Genomic DNA, 22089 nt, shown 5'->3' on the forward strand with positions numbered 1-22089 from the left:
TTTCACCTCTTCTCTCAAATCTAGTAACTGATTATCCTCAAAGTTAGTAAGAAAAAGAACAAAATGTAGCTAATATCTAATTCCACACTCCTAACTGCATTTCCAGTTGATTCCCCCCTTCCTTGCTGAGTTAGAATATGTTTGCATTCTCTCATTTCTCTTCTTGCCCTAAGGCTGAGGTGAGGGGTGTGTATTTCAGTTCAGAGGAAGCAGCTGAGCCAACCCCGCTGAATGTCAGCACAGGTGCTCTGACTGGCACCTGCTGCACCTGCAGACGTTGATGTTGCCCGGGTATGCACCACACATCCCTTTCAACAAGCAAGGCCCAGCAGATTTGTGCCTTGCTCAGAGGGCAGCTAAGTCATGAATCAGGCTGCTTTAGTGGGGGCATTCTTTTTGTTTTACTGGAGATACTCTGGCATCTTCTGACACATTGATCTTGTCCTCCTGAGGGATTCGGCACCTCCTTCTTAAGATTACCACGCTAGGTAAAGCAACTTAAAGATTTTTAATGTATTCAGATCAGAGTTCTGCTAAAATTCCTGTTCTTGAGAGTGTTTTTCTTTGCAGTTTGCTCAGTCCCACCACATGATCAGTACAGCATGGCTGCTGTGCAGAGAGAGAGGGCAGCAACCCCCATCACCTACGTACGGGAATTAGTTCTGGAAGCAGCGAGACTTGGATGTCAGATACTTTGGAGGAGTTCTGCTGCCTCGTGTGAGATGTGCCTTGGACAGGAAGGCTGTGCCTGGTGCCTGTGGCTCTCCTGTGGGGCTCTGTGTGCTGCTGCTCTGCTGGCTCAGTGAACAGAGCTGCTGCACAAACTCATTTCTGCTGGCAGCTGCTTCTGCACAGCCTGGCAGGGCAGAAGTCCAGGTCTTGCTCTGTATTTTTGTAAGGCAGTGCCACACCCAGCTCTGTGTGCTTGTGCCCATAAAGCAGGGATCTGAGAGGAGAGATCCTCTGGAGATGGATCTCTTGCTTTCCATACAAATCCAAATCTGACCCTAAGTTTCTCAGGTGGTCAGTGTGTCTGGGAGTTATTTGCAGGATTTGCTGTGATGTTGGGGATGGCACACTTCCTCAAGTTCTCTGTTCAGAAAAGCAAGGTGTCTTGCAACCTAAAATAATTAAAATATTTTATTACAAAGTCAAGTTCTTTGCACTCTAAACATTCAGGCTCTTGTGCAGCTATTCTAGTAATCTTCCTTTTCTATACAATGCTTAGAAATACCTTGTCCCAAGACAGCATGGAGCTTTTCCTAAAAGAATTCCTCTTGGGAATAACTGCCACCACCATGAAATTAACATTTTCTAGGATTTGTTAAAATTAAGATTAATAAAATTAGTATCCAACTGTGACAGTCTGAGACATCAGTAAAAATATGTTCGGTCTTGGCAATATTTTGCTTTTAACAAGCATGCTTGTAAAAAGTGCAAATTCTTGAAAGCTAACTGTAATAGCTTTGATAGCACAGATCATGCATTTCAAAATGTAAAGATCCAACCCATCATGTATGTTTTACACAAAGAGGAAGATATGAGTAAATACTATGACAGTTTCAAGCACTTAATACTCTACAGAGCAAGACTCTTCCTGCTGGAATGATGTTTTGCACAACTTGGAACCTTTCATTCAAATCTCCTAGCACATTACAGTGGGAATTGAACACTATTTTAAGGCTATTTCAATAATCTGACTCTGTCACTCTCTTTTATATCTGTACAAGTATATATATGTATAAAAATAGATATAATTATATATAAAGATTGCTGGGTTTTAAAATTATATATATATGTAAAATCAGCAGTTGCTCTAGCAGTTTTTCTTTATAGTTTAACCATACATTCAATGTCTGCCCAACTACTGAGGCTGAAGTATTCCTTGAGGGGGAATATCCCCTGCACCATGTTATGGAGCTGTGCAGTAAAGGGACCATACCTCATTCAGTGAGTGCTCCCAGGATGAATCACAATGACTGCCATTTGCCTGGACATCTAGGATGATATTAGGAATCCAATTTCCTGGAACAATGAAGCTGATGATCACTTTACATTGAATGGACAAGGAAAAAATTAAGTGGGTATGTGAATTGTTTAAGGATAGCTAGTTCTCCTTGTCCTGACAGAATTTCGATTATTCCTTAGGAAAAAGAGAATTGTAGAGGGGCTTTCTGAATGAATTATTTGTATTTCTAGTAACTGCATATTTGGAAAATATTAATCTATTTAGTGTGTTTGTTCTCTCTGAGTATTTTTGGAAAGACATGCTCTTTTCTTCCTGCACAAAGAGCACAACAGCAACTGCAGCACCGGCTGCAGTTTCTCAGCCACTGCAGTTGTGCTGCTCAGAGACAGGGCATCATGAAATGTAGAAAAGGTTATCCAAGACCTTTTCTGGTAATGATGGTAAAAGCCTCTCCCCAGATTGGATGGTACAAGAAATTTGTCAAGCTTGAATGTACCTTTTGCTGGAAACTCCCAAAGCTAGGGTAAGTTTCAGGTATAAAAGCACCTGTGCCTTGGCCTCGCTGTCACTCTAGCTTGGACTAAGGACCTGCAGCTTAACAAAGTGAGAAAAATAGGTTTTTGTATAGCAGCAAAAGTAAGATTTTTCTCCAAGGGTTGCTGAGAACTGCAGCCTGGCCCTGTCAGCAGCTGGAGTGACAGTGTGGGTTCACTCTGCACTATCCAACAACTGCCCTATGTGGAGGCCTAGGAAAGAGTGAGCCCCCTGACAGGCTTCCAGTCTTTGGTTTTGCATCTCAGAGAGTGTTCTGAGTCTGCTGTGGAGCTGGTGATATGGGAATGTGTTTGAATTCATTTAAGGAGGAGTCAATCTCTGTGGTCTTTAATTTACATGACTATTAAATTTTGGTTAACTCCATTTATCTGTGATATTCTTATCCTTACCTTTCTTACTTGTTCTGCTGGCATGATCTAGTGCAGCCTTCCTGAGCTTCTGAACATACTGTAAAATTCCTGTTAGTGGTACCCGTTCATCATTTTCATACGCCGTGATAAAAACTGATGGATAGCACTGAGATCAAAAACCAAAACCAGTTAAACACTTGACAACTGGTCTTTCTCAAACAGTAACACATTTTTCTCTTACTGTACAACTTGTTAGGGTTTATTTAAGAACTCATCTATTTCATAATTACTTAGTGTTTCCTAAGAGTTTTATCACTCTAACTGCAAAAAGTATTTTAGTCTGAAAAATCACTTCACAGTTGGGCATAATCTACTTGCAAAAGGTCATAAAAACATCCTCTTCCCACTGGTAAAGGCCTGATGCCTGTCTGCTTGCTGATGATTGCAAAAAAAGAAAAAAGGGAGTAATAATCATGGCATAGTTTACCTTAGAACATATTTTTGCAATCTTTCTGCCAAGAAGTTGGTTTTTAAATAGTAAGAATTTTACTTAATGAAGCTGCTCAACACAGCTAACACACTGTCATAAAAGAGAGATTTCCTTGAGATGACAATGTCAAAGCTATAGGTCCTCTTCCCTTTCAGTGTTTGTTTGTTTTAATACGTCTAGAAAGGTATTAAATCAGTAGAAAATACCCCCACCTCCACTGGAAAGTACCTCAGGTGGAGGTAGTTTCCATCAGTGGAAAATACCTCCAGTGGAAACCTCCTTCCTCCTGTGTCTGCAAAAAAGCCAGCAAAACACAGCAGAATGTCAAAACTGCCCCACAAAAGAAGGCATTTTGCATGTTGAGATTTGCTACACAATAATCTATTACTTCCTGAAAGTCCTAAAACAAAAGCAAGTTTGGAAATTCATATCATTTAGGAGAAGGCATTCGGTTAATTTCAGTAGTCACTTGTGACTCCAGCTATTGTTAAGATTATTACTGAAATAATTTATATTGGAGGTTTTTTAAAAATTTCAGTGATCTACTTCTGGTTTTCTTATAAACCACTACACTTTATGCCTGAAGTATTCTGCACAGAAAGCATAGTTTTACCTGTGGCTTAATATTCTGGTATGGGCAATAGCTTTTGATATACTTCATACACTTTTCATCTTCTAATGGATTTCCCCATTCTTCTTGTTCCTCAATTGTCAGTGGGAGATGAGTTTTCATCATTGTATTTAGAACATCTACGAAAGGGGCCTTAGAAATCATTAAAAAAAAAAAGTTGGCAAATAGGACAGAGGACCTTGAATATCTGAGTCAAGATGTTCTCAAACAAATGAGGAGAGTGAGCTTTGAACTGGAATGTTTCCAATTCTGAAAGTGGTACAATAGCACAGATAACACAGTCTGATGTTATGACCTGTACAAGGTCTGCAGCAGCTCACCTGTAACACCATGGCTCTGAGCAGGGCTGGGTCGGTGTTGCACAGGGCTCCAGCCAGAACTCCTCCAGCACTGGCAGCTGCCAGGGCTGTGTGCTTGGGCTGAGAAAATCCCTCTTGGTGCAGCAGCGTGATGCAAGCCCTGAGGTCATGGAGACCTTTGAGTTTGTTATACTGACATCCATCTCTGTGCCAGCTAAGGCCCTGCTCTCCTCCACCCCTGAAATTTAATGCAATTCAAGTTGGAGTCTCTTCAGAAAACATTACATGGCATAGCTTCAGATAACCAAAGAACAGCAGCAGCCACAGAGTGGCACATCACAGTTTGCTCTCCCAATTAACTCTTCTCTGCTTTTGCCTTTACCCTTCTTTATGGCTAAAAGAGAAAACATGAAGGCAAAATAAATCCAGTCATGATGACTGGTGAAAATACTACCTGTAGAAGGGCACATGTGCTTGTGTCCTGGAATCCACAGGAAAAGCAACACTTTAGGAAATTACATTTTCATTGTAGGCAATACAAAATCAGATAACATTATCTTTTTATACAGGAAACTACAAAAATATTTCCAATACTTCCATTACTAACACTATTACTTATTAAAAACAGTAGAATAGTATTTCTGAGCTCCACACCAGACTCTCAGGATTTATCTTCCACTTAGCTTAAATTCTGAGACTGTTAGAAAGTTGGGTTTGGGTTTTTTTTTTCCCCTCTAATCTGTGAATTTCAAATGCTACTTGAAATGTTATGTTTTGTAGTATAGAATTATAAAAATAATTTATACTTCTTTCTATGCAACCACAATTTTGGTTCTAAGCCACTTGAAGCTTTTTCTTCTGGTTTCAAGTTTAAAATGGATTATTTGATTAGCTTGCCATCTTTGGATGACAAATCCATCTTCATGTAGGACTGACCTGCATTTTAAGATTCTTAGTGGGGTGCGAGGAAGAAGAGCACAATGCTTGCCACTGAGTACAGCAGACTGAATATATTTGCTGAATTTGTTTTGGGACTGGTATTTCCAACAATTATTCATTCCTCCCCTTGCCTCCCCTCCCTAAAGTGATTCTTTTGTTATCTTCCTTAGCTACTGAGAAAAATTTGAAGCCTGTTGTGCACTGCAGTTTGATAAAACTGGTAGATTTGTAGCTAAACTGGAGACAGATGATTTAGCCAATAAAAGAATAAGGGCTGCAGGTTAAATGCTAAGCTGTTGCTGTGGAATGTAAATGGCTTTCAGAAGACACAGACTGAGCATTAGCACACAATGCTCTCAGAAGGAGAGGGAGATAACATGTCATGGCAATTTCAGCATCTCACCAAATTTTGTCTTGAGCAAAGATGAGACAAGAAGTAATGAGACTTGAAAAGATTAAAAGGTACATACAGCCATCATGTAGATTTAGGAAACCTAAAATGTAGTGTGCTTTTGTGGTTTTTTCCCTGAGGTAAATTAAAAAAACTACCTAAATAAAAAAATCTAAGAAAATAGGAATAATTAGGTATAGGTACACCAAAAAAAAAAAAAAAAAAAATTGGTGCATATTCAGTTGTACATGAGCAAGTACCTGTGTATCCTGCAAAATAAAATGTTATTTCTACTTTATATTTGACTTACCTAACATGGCAATATGCTAATATCCAACCCTCTTCAATTAACATCAGCTTCTCTTCTTTAAAGCTCATGTTCAAATCTATGCCATAAGCTCCATATACATGAACTAGAAGTGGTCTCCTGTGTAGTTCTTTAGAATTCTTATTATGAAAAACTGTAATTGGCACCAAAGTTTCATCCTGGAAAAGAAGGAGTAGTTTTACAATAAGGGACATTGCAGAAATCTCAATGACACATGGCAATGAAAACTTCAATTATTTATTTTAAAATGTGTTTTTTTGATTACAGTAATTTTTTTTCACTTAGAGTGTACAAAGCACTCTTGAAAAATAAAGCCTGAGACTGAATCTCTGCTGTGTGGGCTTACAGATGCAGAGTATAAATTCATTTAAGTGCAACACCTGAGGAGTTTTTAAAATACCAAAGCACCCAAGTCTTCCTTCCCCCTTTAACACCAAGAATATATGTTATTAACAATAGAGTTTACCACTTACCACAGTACAAACTCTTTATTAACATCTGCAAATTTTTAAACTCAGGCTGTTAAAACTTTCCTTTCTTGATCTGCACTGTGCAGCTGGTTGTGGGGTGTTCTTTTCAACAGCTGGCACCTTTTTCACTTATCATGTGGAGCACAATACCATTACATCAACTAGCAATTCTCACTTATACTAAGCTTCTTGACTCATCGTGTGCTGTTATCTCCTGTGGAATACCCAGGTTAATGGAAAAAAAAAAATCACGACTCTTTCTTGTTCTTCTCTGTAGCACTGAAGAAAACACCCACTGTTTAATAACTATAGCACCAACTGCTCTTTACATTTTTTAATCTCTGTTCCCTGCCAAATGCACTTTCTTTAAATGGGTGGGGAGGAAGGAAAGAATAAAAGGAATGGGAAAAAGACTGAAAAATCTTACCTTGCTTTTAGCTAGTAAACGTGTAGTGTGACAATTTGTAATAATTGGTACCTCTTGCACAGCTTGCTCAATGAGATTATTTTCTTTAAATGAATATGCAAAACGCTTAGGGGGGTGTACTGGGGAGGAGAGCTGAAAATAGCAGGTGCTGGTGGTATGTTCAGGATGAGATTCCAATTCAAATTCACAGGCCCACGTAGGTAGCTGAGAAAACATGGCATTTCAAGTGAGACCCTTACACTGCTTCTGCAAATTTTGCTTAATATGTCCTTCAGAGTAAAAGACTTTGGATATTAACTAATTGTCTTAGTTTGTATGTAGCACAATCTGTATTTCATTTAAATTCAATAACAAAATAGTCAAGAAGTGAAAGACTGGTGAACTTTTCTCCCAAAACCACTGGATAAAGTTGGACAATTAATTAAAAACAAAAAATAAATTCAAATTCAGTTTAAAATGGGTATTAGTGCAGACTTTTTAAAAGAAAACATTTGAAATGATTGTGCATCAGTTTTATTTTTTAGATCCTATTTTTCCTGGCATTTCCAGTTCTACTTCAACACGTTATACAGCCAAGTCCATGTCAGCTATTATGCTTTTACTGTGAGTTAGCTCAGTAATGCTAAGCCACTGAAAATCCCTGCCTCTTAACTTTGTTCCTAGTGCCAGCCATTGTGAAGAACAAAACCTTTTCCTGGCACATTCACCCTCAGATACTTACTGTTATTATATTTAAGGTTTTTAACTCTGCTAAGAATGAAAGAAATCAAGATTCATTCTTTGAGAGCAGCAGGGACATAGCCAAACCCTCTGCCAGACCATTACTTACTTGGGTTAGGTTGCTAGAGGCTTCTGAAAAGGCAGCAGAAGTCCAAGTTCTCCTGAGTAACTGCAGGCCCTTTCTGAATAAATAAACTACGGCTATTTTAAAAAATTGAAGATTTTGGAGACCATACAATGTACTTTGTCAAAAACCTTTTTCTGTAGCAGTTTTATAGAGAGCAGCATTGGCAGTTGTTGCAATAAACTTGTGAGTTGCTCAGACTGTTATTTTTCAGGTAAACAAATCAATTAAATATTTCACCTAAATGGTCTTCAGAAATTGGATTTGGCTTAAGTCACTTTGTTTTAATCAGGTATTTAATAGCTAGAGAATTAAGCAGGTATTTAATAACTAGAGAATGGAAGCATATCCTTTGCACCAATTGTACTGCAATATCAACTCTTCCCATTTATTATGGAACAGTGTCCATACTTGTTTTTTGAACAAGTATGATTTCCGATTTCTTTCTCCTGTGGGAGGGGCCTTGCTTACACCAATGAGTGTAGGCAGAAAAAGGCTCAGTAAAACTAAGTAGAGCATTTAGGGAACTAAGTCCTGTTTACATTAGAAATCAGCTGTATTGTGAAGAGCTTGACTGTAATCTGTTGAAGAAAGAAGTGGCTCACAGGATAGCTGCTCTTAAACTTTCTAAATGCTGCAATAAGCCACAGGTAATACAATTAGTCATAACAATGAAATTGCCAGTATTAATAGTTTCCAAACCGCTTTTTGCTTTTGGAATTTATCTTTGCTTTCAGTATGTTATGCTAAAAAAAAATAGCTGGAAAAATATTATGCTGCTTAAACCAAGCTAAAACATACCTTTATCGACTGAACTGAGTGTGAAACAAAGGAAATCACATTTAAGTAAAGATGACCAGCATTCTTCAGGAACATAATACAGTCATCACTGAACATCTCAAAGTCTACTAGCTTGGTTTTCCTTTCCAGTGCATAAACTAACTGCCAGTTCTTCTTGCCACTGGAAGCTACTGGTGCCTTCATCAACTATAAAAAAAACAAAACCAAACAACCTTGTATTACTAAAATGTACTAAGAGTTACAAATGAGAGGTACAGACTTATAGGTGATCTCATACATTTTTCTTGCAAAAAATACTTATTTGTATTTGGGGTGTTTGCCTGCCTAAAACTGGAGATTTTTAATCTCCCTTTACTTAGGCAAAATGGAAGAACAATACAGTAACATTTGGAGAAGACAAAGTCTCAAAGAGTACTCTACAGAAGACTGTAATACGATAAGTGCTTTCAGTATGGCCAGCATAGTTGTAGGTAGGTTTGATTACACAAACTGAGATCACCAACTTAAATTTTGGTACAGGGGAAAAGACTGTTGAAGCACAGTCATTTCTTGATGCTGTCAAGGGAGTTAGGATAAAACTGGCCTCCTACAGGTGACACTCCATGCAGCACTATCAGTCTTTTTAATCCATGCAGCTCTCTCTCTTAATTTATTTCAGTAAGCTGTGATGAACAGAATTAAAAGCCAACCTTACTATTTCTATATGACCTGCAATAGGCATCTAAATGAATCCTATGAATGCAATTATCAGTCAAAATTGCCTTATATTCTGCAGGTTCTCCATATGTAGTAAGAATGTACAACTGGTCCTTCCTGTGCTCAACGTGGTACATGAGCCCCGTGGTTCGTGCTTGTACAAGAGCAGGTGACTCAAAGGGATGTCTGCAGTCAACCAGCCAAACTTCTGAGGTTGTCTTGCTGTTGCTGTTGATAGTGAGAAAACGCCTGTCTTTTGTGCAATAAAGGTCTACAAAGAATCTGTAGGGAATCATTGAAAAAAAAAAGAAAGAAAATGTTATCAGTATTTTAAAATACATCAGTTGTTTCAGAATCATAGGCTTCCATCTTCAAGGTAAGAAAAAACATTTCTGTAAGCAAATTGGAGAAATTTCAGGCTACTTGGCTCCCAGACCCACTTCTGCTGCATTTACCCTGGGATTTAAAACCCTTCAATCTTGTGTGTGAAACCTGAAATCTGCAAGGAAAGCAATTTAGTTGTTGTCCAACTAAATCCAGGTTTTTGTATCATTGAGCTAGACTAGAAGCTCGTTTATGCATACAGGCTTTAAAATTCAATCAAAATGCAGATCTTTTTATTGAACTTGTACCCCTATTTAAAATTTAAAAAGTAGTAATGGATAGTTAAAATAATAAATGACATCATGTGGGAACAGCAATAACAAAAGTAAGAGCTATTAAAAAATAAATTCATAAAATGTCTATGTGCTACTGACCTAACTGTCTGAAGCAAATAAGACCAAAAGTACTGTTTAGAAAGAAAAAAAGCACAGAGGCTTATATGAGGCAAGATGGACAATGTTGGAGTGATATAAAACTAGGCACTGGTTTTGGAACTAAGAAACTAGAAACTACATACTGGATTTAAATCTGTCTGAAATCTAGAAACAGAAAGCAGTGATAAACAGTGCCTGGATGCTAATAGTAGAAAAGTTCAGGCTGAAATTCAGATTCAAATTTCTGTGAGTCACCTGAATTAACTGGAATGTCACATCTTGGATCAGAACAGTCTCTTTGCCATTTTGAACCCTTTAGATTGGATGTCTCTAAATGCAAAACTGTCCAACACCAAGATCCAGATTCCATCAAGAAAATGTAGGGTTGAGTACCATAATCTGCATCACACAGATCAGATGAATGGCTGCAATGATGATCTCTCTAGGATTCAGAGTATTTGACTGGTGAAGAAAAGGATGCTTTAGATAGTGCCTTTAATTATGTGCAGGTGGAGGATCTCAAATTTTTTTGGTACTATTGTTTTTTCTAATTGCACCCTCTTGACATCTTTAGGACAGGCGCAGAGGGGGAGAGCTAAAGTCTGCAAGAAAAATCAGCCTCCTGCCTGTCTAATACCCATAAATTGGCAAGAATGTGGCACTGCATTCAGTAGAGATTCCAAGAGTTCAGCTCTGCTGATCCTGCCTCTAAGAGGGTTGAGCTGAAATGCATATTACACTTCTCCCCAAGGATTATGACCTTGATATTACTTTTTTTTTTTAAATCTTTGTAGCTTTAAAAAAAAAAAAAAAAAGGAAAATTTCAGCTTCTAAAAAAAGGTTTGATTGCAACTAGAAGAGCTGGTGAGATACAGAACAGAAGTGCTCAATGGCAATACAAAAGAATGTCTTGCCATCTCCGATGAAGGAGTTCAGCTATGAGCTGCAATAGCACATGAACCTTTAGAGTAAGTTTCCAGTAGATCTACTGTAATGACTGTGACCTTCAGAATTATGCCAACAGTTTCCCTGTGGGGAAGTGCCAGGTCAGTGCAACTTGATTTTCCAAAACGATGCATCAAATGCAGCTGGAAAAAAAAGATCTTATTTATTCCATCTCCATTGTAGATTTTTTGTTTTCTTTTTTTTTCTGATGAAAGTATAATAGGCATTTCTTTACTGAATATGTAACTTAAGAATAATCACAAATATTTATGCAATGCTGTATAAATATACCATGTGCTACAATGCTGAAAAGCTAGTTCTGTGCTCAGTTTAGCAAAGAGCCTTCTTGTCTTCCTAAACCACTGCTTAAAGAAAGGTTATTGAGAGGGTATTCAGTCAACAATAGTTCTGTCTCTTGGAATGTTGTAATGATTTTGCTCATCCATTACCCAGAGCAAGGATTAGCCTGAACTTATGTATTTTTTTAAAAGATGTATCAGACATCAATAGCAGAGAAAACAAAATGAAATCCACAGTCTGAACTGTGGATTTACCTTGTATGAAACTGTCACACATTCATTAAAGGACACCCTGACCTGAGAGTGACCTTGACATTTATAAACTCAGCTGAACTCATGAGGTAAGAGAGGAAAGTTTAATCTCTGTTGATCACATATCAAAAGGAGAACAGAGCACATTCTCAGGCCGTATAAGGCACTACTGACTGTAGAACACAAAAATGCATTTTACTATTTGAAATATAATATAGAACACTTTGTTTTCCAAACCAGCTATATTTTACATATAAAATACTCTAAAATATGTAAAGGACTTGTTATATTTTAGGTATGTATTACCTTGCATCTTGTTCTGTATAAACTAACTTAGTATGTTTCTGGTAAGTGAAAGTGGTCATGAATACATTCTGGCATTTAAGGTTCTTCTGAGCTGTGTAATACAGAACATCATTTGCAGCCCATTCTGGAAAAAAAGAAAAATGCATATCAAATTCAGAGAGAAGATGATATTACTGAGAGAAGATGGGACTTCCACGGACACTGGACCCAGTGCTGCAAAAGGTGGCTTGCAGGTGGCATGGAACTGAGGACAGCACTTCTTCATCCTGTGGGGACTGAGGTAAGAGCCAAAAGGTTTTTCCATATTTTCTCTGAATACCACAGAACAAGAATCTCATAATGCATTGGAAAAAAAGCAAAAAAAAAGCCGAGGTCAATGTTGCAGAGCCCAGTAATAGGGAACTGTTGACTCTGTGTGGGTTCTGGAGGTAACAGGAAAATAGGAAACGTGGCTGTTTAAAACAGCAGAGAAAAACTGGTTTACATGGAGTCAGCAAGACAATAAAGACTCATAAGCTCTGCACTGCTGCATGTGACTGCACACAAGCCATTTAGAGAAAAGAGATGATGCTTGTGCCCCATGGGTACTGCTGAGATAAAAATTCTCCACTTTTCTAAGCTTGTGTATGTGTTCACCAACATAGAAAGGCATAAATACAGGGCCCTTGTTATTCTGAAGTTATTCTGCTGGATCCAGCCACATTCCTGCCATCTCTGCTGCTCCTGCGGCCAACAGAATGATGTTTAACACACGTGCTTTTAAAAGCTGCTGTCTTATGCATAAATACTGATTTTCAGTACAAACCCCGAGGAATTCATAACACCAAATAACACAAACATTTTGCTTTCTGAACAGCAATGTGGCTCCAAAGTGCACAGGTGGCTGAGGACTCACTATGAAGACAAGCCTTTGGAGGGCAAGTCTAGACATTTCTATAGTCTAGCTTATAGAAAAATCAAGGTGTAAATTTTCAGGAGCTTTTGTCTGTCTCCCTGCTATTTTATATCACTTAATACAAGCCCATAAACTTTGCAAATGGTTTTAAGACCTAATTCTTTTGCTCATGATTGAGGCACCTCTTTGCTTCATTGCACTACTGCTGTACCTCACTAACATCTGACTTACCTTTACAGGTTACTTTTACACACCTAGCCTTACCTTTATCTTTTCCTTTTACAGAATTTACCATTCTGAGAGTCATCTTTTGAACTCTTATTATCTGTCACACCTATCTAGGGAACAGGGTGTTGGTCTCTTAACTGTACTGATTCTTCTGGATCAACCTAGATAGATGTTCAAACCAAGTATGTTGTAAAATGTCATTGGCAAATATGCATGTTTATTTTTCAACAGGTATTATAATCTTCAGTGTGGAAACACAGCATTAAATTCTTGCTACTCCTCATTTTTTTTAACAAGGAAGTTTAACATGAAATTTTTTTTTGCTCTGCCCAGGCAAATTGCTTACTGCACTAGATATACTTGATGACATCTAGCAATATAATCCAAAGTACAAGACATGGAACACTGTATACATACTATTATACTCTTTTTGCTATATTCTTTATTAGACTATAAAAAAAGAATGTTTTCCCATTCACTTCCATTTACCTCTGCTTCTTTTAACAGCAATGTAAAGCTCTGTAATCTATTCTGAAGGAATTGATTCAAGGCCTGGCTGACTTCTCTGGGCTCTGCAGTGTGACGCACATTGTGGATTCCAGTTGAAATTCCAGCCAATACTCACTGGTAAGTAGTACTTCCACATTTTCAAACAAAGCTAACTGTCTACAGCTACCAGTGACTTCAGTTGTAGCTGCAAGGGTTTACCAACTAGAACATCCCTCAAAACCATCTTTATATGACAAACTGTCACATGACTATATTTTGAATATAGCATATTGGATTTAATGGAAAAAATTATGACTGTTGTAATGTGTATAAATGCTTTTGCAATGAAGGACAACTTGTATCCAGGAAGCAGTCCCTTTCATCCATATCAGACAACCTCTAATCATGCAGCATTAAAGAAACCATAAGAAAAAATTCAACATTTATATGGATTAAATGTTGCCTTCATATAAAAAAAAAATTATTATCTTTAAACTAAAAAAAGATGTTGTGCTGAAAGCTTGTGTGATCCACAGGATATTCATAAATGACTTACCAAAGCTAAATACACTTGAAATTACTTTTTCCACTACAGGAAGATTACCAAGTTTCATAATAATGCAGGTTGCCTCTTCAGAATTTTCACTTTTTAAGCTGATGGCCATGTATCTCTGATCTGGTGAAATTCTGATCCGTTGAATAAAGGCATCAGAAAAGCCAAGATCTTCAATACTGAATAAAATCTTAGCATTTCCCTCACCTATTACATAGGAAAAAGAGATAGCAAAAAATCCTGTAGTTAAAACACTGTCAAAATGAATGGTGATTTTTAATGTCTGTATTTAACAAATCTGTCTCCAATATTCACAAACATTCTACTGGAATTTATCAACAACAAATACCTGTCTTGCAAGATATTTGCAAATGCACTTTGTAAAAATAAACAAAAAATTACAGTTCAAAGGAAAAAAGTACTGTAGTTACTACTAAAAATATTTCAAAAGTGTAGATCTTGGTTTCTGCTAAACCTATTGAATTTTAAAGCTCAGATAGCTAAAGGGTGGTTGTTTTTAATAAATAAAATTTAAAATTCTTTCATCCCCTCTCAGAAATAAAAAAGCATGGATGTTCCTTTCCTTTCTTCAAAATATTAAGTTAGGGCTCTGCAAAGAAGTGTTTTATCTCTTTCCTCCAGCAACTTGCCTGAGTATCAATATATACAATTCTCTAACTCCCTTTACCTCACATTTTCAGATGCAGGATTCTAAAATTATTACTCTAGTACAGAATAGTATAAAAGTATTTTTAGTTAAGAAACAGACAAGTTAAGCATTAATGCAAGAAAAGAACACTAAGTGATACATGTATACCTTTTTAAAGAATCCTTCCATATTAGGAAGAGAGATCCCTTACCATCATCTGCTTTTGCAAGAAATATGCAGCCATTCTCTTCAAAGTACACATTTTCTCCAAACCTGATCTGTTCAATACAAAGAAAAATATTTCAAGTCCAGCATACTATTTCCTTTGAATCCCTATACTGTAATTTTTCTGTACAGCAGAAGTGTAACAAACGTAACAAATGACAGAACATATATTCCACACTGAAGAAGGAATTGCACACATAAGAAAGGTTTTTTTCAGTTAGGGTACTTAACTACCTCTACCTGCTCTAAATTTCACAGAAGGCTCAGATCACCTGCAACTGCTCTTGCAACTTACAATGTTGTGTATTCTTTATCCAAAAGTCAGATGATTATTTTATCTTTACTTGCTTTTGCCTATGGAGAAATTAAGGTAAATTCACTGTCATAACAAGTATAAGCTGTTCTAAACACAAACTGTTGCTATGCACAACTATTAAAATATTCAAAATTTCTACTGTAAAAAAATGAGTAAACCAGCATTTTATAGCAGGAACAGCTTCACTGTCTTTAATTGTATTCAGTGATGGGAAATGTTTGTATTGTTTGCCACTTACCCTTGGGCTTCTGGAATTGAGTGTATACATGTTGTGCAATTCTTCCAGTTTTTCTTTGATCCTCTTTGTCATAGTTTTGTATCTCGGTGAAATGTTATTCCAGTTTTTTTGCTCTGATTTCAGAAGGTTCTTGTGCAAAAGTTCTGAAGTTACCATGGATGTATTTTGCTTCTTTTTGGAAAGGACTTTTGTTCCTTCCTGCTAAGTAAGGAAAGACAACAATGGCTACAAGCCAGCACTCTGCACACCAATCTGAATACACTGAGGTGATATCTCCTGAGCCACAAGCCCAAAATCACCTTTGTGTTATTACAAAAGTATATGACAGTAAAAAAAAAAAAAAAACAAACAGTAGTTGGTATGTGTTTTATTTTAACTCTTCCTGATCTTTGGGGAGGCACTGTGAAACGTGTTTTACTCAACACATTGAGGTCTTCTCTCCAAAATTTAGGGTACTATTAATATATGCTCTTAATTGATTATAAGTAAATATGTTTGTTCCTGTTCTAGAACTAGGTTTTACTTTTTATGGAATTCTATTACTTTTCCTTCTTCACAGCTTTCTTTCACAATGTCCTGTCTTTTGAATGTAATTTCTCGTTTCCTTTCCTAGACAACAGTGCCCACACCTCTGTCCCTGTACCTTAGAGTCCCAGCAGCTCATTCAGGTTCTTGCTCCACCTTCTCAGAAGTGTTAATATAAATGTTCATAAGGTGCAGAATGAAGTGAACTGATATGGGCTCCACAAGAATTTTATCAGGAATAAGTTTAAGGATCTGGTTTTCCATGAAATGTGAGATGATTACTGCTACCTCACTGCCAACCAAGCTGTCCTCTATTGTAAAAAATGTTAAAAGCGTGTTAAAACTGCTAGAACAATGTTACTTCCTCTTGCATGCTGTGAAATTTCACTTGATCAAGTAGTAAGCTTCACAACTTATATTACACTACCTAATACTGCACAGATCACACAAAGTAGCATTTCATAACATTCAATGTATGATTTGAATGTGTCCAAGCTTAAAAAGCAGGCTGTGCTTCATATCCTGTCCCCACTTCCCATTAAGGAACGTTGGTTTGTTCCTAGTTTGTCTTCAGAAACATGTAAGAACCAAATGTGAATGTTCCAAGTTGACTCTGAAGGGAAACCATCTACTTCAGTAACCAAACTCCCTATGAACATAAAACGTATAATTGCTGAGAGCTGAGAGTGTTCTATTTTAATATGATGGAAACCATGACCTTACTGGTCAGCACAGGAAAGTCAAGTGTTTTTTGAGACAGGTCACAATCTGGTATAATCAGTTTGGACACTTTGCCTCTACACTAGCTGATCTCTCCCTGCAGTTTTCTCCTGACACTTTACCTAAGTCTGGAAGATACCAATTTTTTCAAAATTACAATAGCAGGAAAATCAATGAAAGTGCAGCTTTATGTCAAAACAGCATAGGAAAGCTGAACAATGGTACATGCCCTTGAATGTCACTGATATCCTGGACTTTATTCCTCTGCTTAAATCCTGTAGGAAATATATATTTCTTCAACATGTAAAAAGTATGACTGGATCCCTTATCAGATGTGCCAAGGTGGTTGTTGGTATTAGGTCTGTATTTAACAGCATACCTTGCAGGAAAAGAATCTGCACGGCAGGATGCTTCCAGGTGGCGCAGTCCTGTGGGTGCATGTGCTTTTTGAATAGCCCAGGATGTGGCACTTTTTTGGAGCAATTTTACTGAAAAGACACACTGTTTGAGGAGGGTTATGCTTGGAGTAGTACTTGGCACCGAAGCTCAGCTCTTGGAGAAGATTCCGCAGTCCAGCACAGCACATCCTAGCCCTCATTTCGTGAAAAATTCTGAAACATTCGTGAAATTTCTGAACATCCCGAACTGCCGATCATTTACACTGTGCGTGTGAAATATACATAAACAGCAGGTGTAAATATACATACATACAGAGGAAATAGACATAGCGTAAACTTCCTCTTCCAAAGAAATGTGACTGATTCACTAGGTAAATCAAACGAGAATAAGTAAAATTTTGTCTGTTAACAACTGGCGCCCACATTTTAACCTGAACATTCCAGGCGGCCCAAAGTTTAACTCCCATGAAACTATGAGGGGAAGGGGAGCTGCAACCGCGCACGTCCAAACGCTGAAGGACAGAACACTGGGAAAGTCTGGAGAAGTCGTACCCCCTCAGTTCCCCATCATATAACACCAAACCCACGCTCTCTCCCGAGGCAGCAGCAGCCGAATCCCGTTCGCAGGAGCACTGCAGGGGACGGGCCCCCCGTGTCCGGCCGGACCCGGCACGGCACCGCTCCCCGCCGGCACTGCCGCTCCGCCCGCCCGCGGCCCGCGCAAGGACTCGCCGTGGCGCTGCCGCCGCTCCCGCTCCTGCCGAGCCGGGCTGCCCGGGATCAGAGGCCGGCCGGGCAGGCGGCAGCGCTCCCGGGGGCGCTGCCCGTCACTAAGATGGCGGCAGGGCGCTTCAGCGGCGCCGCTGATGTCAGCGCCGGGACGCGGAGCCACGGCGGGGCGGGCACGCTCCCTGGGGCGGCTTTCCCGGGTGGCCGCCGTGCCACACCCAGTCCCGTCCCCGGGTGCGGTGGCCACGGGCGACTTGTCTTGAGGCGCACCCACGCCGTGCAGGGCCTGAAGACCAGCGCGCTTCCTCGGCCGCCGAGAGTCGCTCCGGCGCTGCCCTTAGCAAAGATGGCCGCGCCCCTCCTCCCGCTCCATCCCTAGCCCGGCCGGTCCTGCAGCCGCTGGATGCTCAGCGGCTCGGCCCCGCCGCCCAAGGCACCGCTCCCTCCCTCCCTCTCTCCCGCCGCGCCAGCTCCCGGCGCTCCCGCCGCCGCATGGCCGAGGCTACCGGCTCCCCGCGCCGCCCCGCCGCGGGCAGGTGCGGGGCGAGCGGCGCGGCGGCGGCCCGAGCCCGCTGGCGGCTGCTCGGACAGGTAGGGGGAGCCCGCGGGCGGGGGGCGGCATGGCGGGCGGGAGGGCGGCGGCGCAGCCTGAGGGCAGCGCGGGGCTCGCCCTGTTCCCTCGGGCCCGGCTGTGCCCCGGCGGCGGTGCGGCAGGTCCTGCACCCCTATAGGAGTATTGCGAGCTATACTATGGCGGGCCATGTAAAGGGGCTTGCAGCACTCTCCTTGGAAAATATGATAATAAAAATATGTGTATATATATGTATATGCACCCAACCCTCTCTAAAGAGAGGGGAAGCGGAGGGGCAGGCACCGATCACTTCACTTTCGTGACCGGTGGCAAGACTTAAGGGAATGGCCTGAAGTTGTACAAGAGAGGTTTAGGTGGGATGTTAGAATAAGGTTTTTCATCCAGAGGATGGCTGGGCACTGGAACAGGCACCCCAGGGAAGTGGTGTCTGGCAAGCCTGATAGGATTGAAGCCTGATAGAGTTTGGACAATGCTCTGAGGCGCACAGTGTGACTCTTGCAGTGTCCTGTGCAGGGCCAGGAGTTGGACTCGATGATCCTGATGGGTCCTTTCCAACTCAGCTTGTTCTGTGATTTTATGATTCTAAAGTGTGCCTTCAGTCGATCCCCAAAACTGTCCATGGCCCGTGTTAAGGGAGGAGGACCAGCACCCCACTGGCACCCTCACCCCTGAGGGCACCTTGGGATTTTCAGGCCGTAGTTTGACACCTTCCATCGATGCCGCTGGGGCTGGTTGTTGTGGCTGACACCTCATTCCTGCTCTTTGCTCCCCCAGACCGCCTTTGGTGGGGAGCTGGGGTGAGACGCTGCTCGCCTGGCAGTGAAAGCTGCATTTTGCTGAGGGGCTGTGCCTGGAGGAAGGTGAGGAGGAAGAAGGAGCAAGTGGTGACACCTGTGCTGTGGTAAACAGCAGCTCCTCAGCTGCAGCCCTCCGCACTGTTTTAGACCCTTTCAGAGCGCTGCAAGGTCGGAAAGGATTCCTCTTCAGACGAGTGTAGGCTAAAGGCTTAAAAATTCTAGTCAGTTTCATTGGCTGTTTTTGTTATGGGATGTGAAATTGACAGCCCTCACTTGAGTGTTTGTTTCTGTCCTTTCAGAGGACATCTGGAGCCGCCTGTGGACAGCTGTCCCTGAGAGGGCAGAGGGGTGGCACTCAGTCAGTGGTGGCAGCCGGGTTGGAAGGGGCACCTGGCTGCTGCTGGGTCACGATTGGAGGCCCGGGAACATCGATATTGCACTTCGTGTGTGCTTTTGGTTTCAAAATTTGCCAGTCCTGTTCAACAGGACCAACTTCTGTTTTATTATACTCCAAAGCAGGAAATGTCAAAGTTACTGGTAGGAGTATCAGGTTTGTCTTTGTAGGTTTCTGTTCTAGCAGCCTATATAAGCTGCACTCTGTGGCTGTACTAGCTGTTATTTCTTCTCAACATATACTGCCTTTGGCATATTCCTGTCTCTTAAAATCATAAGGAGCTTTTCATAACAATAGAGTGGGGTTGTGGAAGAGTGCATGTAGGTATTTGGGGAGAAGGCTTCTCTTTTTTTCTCAAACTACATGTATCTGTGACCTTTACCTCTGCAGATTCTCTTGGTTTTTCCATGTTCTTTAGCTTTTCTGTTGATTTTTATATGGTACAATGAGCAAGGATCAATTTAATCTTACTGGTACATCTGAAGTAAAAATCAGTTCTGTGCTCTTTGCTACAGTGGTGCTCAGATCTATCTATGGATTGGAAGAAGGTATCAACCTCCCTTTAAATCCATTTTTAAAGGAGCACTGTCAAAGTGTTTCTTACAGTGCTTTTAAAAGCACTTTTCATACTGCTTATAATAACGCCTTACGTGAAATCAGTTCTGTGGTGTGTTTATATCTTGAATTTGCTTTCATTCAATGCACACACAAATTGATTTACTATGGTAAGGATGCTTGAGTGCATGCTCGCTGATTTAATTAAGCAAAAAAAGCCCTTTTATGAGGTATCCTATGAAGCTGGCATAAAGAAGCAGGGGTTTGCATAATTACCTGTGTGCTCTTTATCAATGAAATGTTTTATGTATGCACTGAGTTTGAAGTTTGACAATATTTTTAAACTTAGTCTGTCACAATCAAGAAAAGTATTTTTTGCATTTAAAAAATGCTAAGGGAAGTTACCCATTTAGTGTGCATTTGTAAATGACTGGATAAGTTCCCTAAGGCTGTGTTTTGAGCTCTGCCAGTCTCTGTGGCTGAAGGCATTATCCAGTCAGTAGTTTTCAGCAGGGAAGTTAGAGCAATAGGCACACTTTAGGTTCCTCCCCATATGTACATTTGCTCCCTAGAGAAAGTTTCATTAAGTTTGTAAGCTTTTTTATTTATCCTGCCTGTTACCTTCCTCTTGCTCTTCTCACACAAGTCTCAGAATCACGGATTATGCTGAGCAGGAAAGGAGGCACAAGGATCATCAAGTTCAGCTCCTGGCCCTGCACAGGGCCATCCCCAAGAGCCACACCACATGCCTGAGAGTGTGTTGTCACCTGCTAATGTACTTTAACTTCCAGAACTGAAAAATAAAAGCTAAAGTGAGGACAGGTCAGTGACACTTTTTTTCCTGAACAGAAGCATTTCTAAAACTAATTTTCATCTCTTCCTGCTCTTCTCTCTGTGAAGGGTACCTGTGCTTCAGATCTTTTTTCCATGTTTTTGTTAGTCTTGAGTTTGTAAAGTGTTTACAATTGGATAAAACAATTTGGTAAAAAAATTATTTGTAAAAATAAATACTATAGTCCTAAGGATGATATTTAAGAGTGCAGTTACAGGTTATGTTGTAGTTGATTGTGTAGAAACTTTCTTGCATGTACAAATACCATGTTGCAGTCACTGCCAGAGAACTGGTAGAGGTTTGTAGACCATAAGCTATTACTGAATTTGGCTCTTAGTGCAACTAGGCCTAACACAAGGATGTACAAGTACAGGGAAATTCAGGTGACTGCCTTTCTCCATGTTGTTTGTAGGAGATTCTTTTCTAGTGAGTTTTTTTTAAGAGATATCAACCAGTTTTAGGTTTTATAGGAAGTCCTAAACATGGTACTAATACTGTGATTAAACCAAGGGCATTGGAATTATTATCTGTGGTAATATTTTACCAGAATCTTTGTAGAACATTTTTGGTGATGAGTTAAGATAGGTTTGTCACCTTTTGTTTTTATCAGTGGGTTATTCTATAGCAGCAATTTATCTTTGTACCCTATTTAACACAACTGTGGTCCTTTTAGGAATAGACTTGAGAAAAAACCCCCTTTGATCCATATGTAAAAAGTACAGAGCTAGATATAAATGATGTACCATATTCTCCATTTGTACTATTTTCTCAGTTATATGTAGGGTTTTAAAATATTTGACCTGCTGTTGTAATTTTCAGATATTAGACTACTTGATTTTTGTTTGAGTCTGTGGGAAAAATGTTCTTTTGAGTATTCAAATGCTCATGAGATTTTCTGCTAACCCAGAGAATGAAATTAAATTTTACAGAGTGGCTATAAGGTGTCTCTGTACAACAAAAACTGAAAATAGGAAAGTGTTGCCACTGTATTTTTTTTCCTTTTAGTAATGGCTTGCTATTTCTTTAAAGAAGTCCCCAAACAACACACTTTTCTGAAAATTAGGTCTTGTTGGTTTTCTTTAGTTGTCAAGATAGTCCATTTTGTTTTCAGGCACACAGCTATTGCATGAAGATCTTAATTTTGCTGGTCTTTTAATTTTCTGCTTTGATATTTTTGCATTTTTCATTCATGTGTGTATTTTTC

General features: G+C 39.8%; 2 protein-coding genes across 4 annotated transcripts in view; one reads left to right on the forward strand and one right to left on the reverse strand.

Moving 5' to 3' along the window:
- Nucleotides 1-3: 3 nt before the first annotated feature.
- PREPL (prolyl endopeptidase like) lies at nt 4-17625 on the reverse strand. 3 transcript variants are annotated; one of them, XM_058020531.1, is made up of 14 exons: nt 17539-17625; nt 15344-15544; nt 14776-14842; nt 13919-14122; nt 11751-11874; nt 9256-9472; nt 8495-8680; nt 6850-7053; nt 5935-6110; nt 4316-4532; nt 3978-4127; nt 2914-3040; nt 1943-2025; nt 4-1121 (listed from the first exon to the last, which is right to left on the reverse strand). In XM_058020531.1, exons 2-14 carry the CDS (start codon nt 15497-15499, stop codon nt 1041-1043), a joined length of 1992 nt encoding a protein of 663 aa, XP_057876514.1. In that variant the 5' UTR covers nt 15500-15544; nt 17539-17625; the 3' UTR covers nt 4-1040. The 3 variants fall into 3 exon arrangements, with proteins under 3 accessions (XP_057876514.1, XP_057876513.1, XP_057876512.1); XM_058020530.1 differs by having other exon boundaries at nt 15344-15541; nt 16968-17625; XM_058020529.1 differs by having other exon boundaries at nt 16968-17625.
- Nucleotides 17626-18207: 582 nt separating this feature from the next.
- CAMKMT (calmodulin-lysine N-methyltransferase) overlaps nt 18208-22089 on the forward strand; it is a 211683-nt gene continuing 207801 nt past the window's right edge. Inside the window, exon 1 of the mRNA XM_058021049.1 lies at nt 18208-18306. Coding sequence (XP_057877032.1) covers nt 18208-18306 — 99 coding nt within the window. The remainder of the gene's footprint in view (nt 18307-22089) is intronic.

This window comes from Melospiza georgiana, chromosome 3 (genome assembly GCF_028018845.1).
Source record: "Melospiza georgiana isolate bMelGeo1 chromosome 3, bMelGeo1.pri, whole genome shotgun sequence".
NCBI classification, from domain to species: Eukaryota; Metazoa; Chordata; class Aves; order Passeriformes; family Passerellidae; genus Melospiza; species Melospiza georgiana.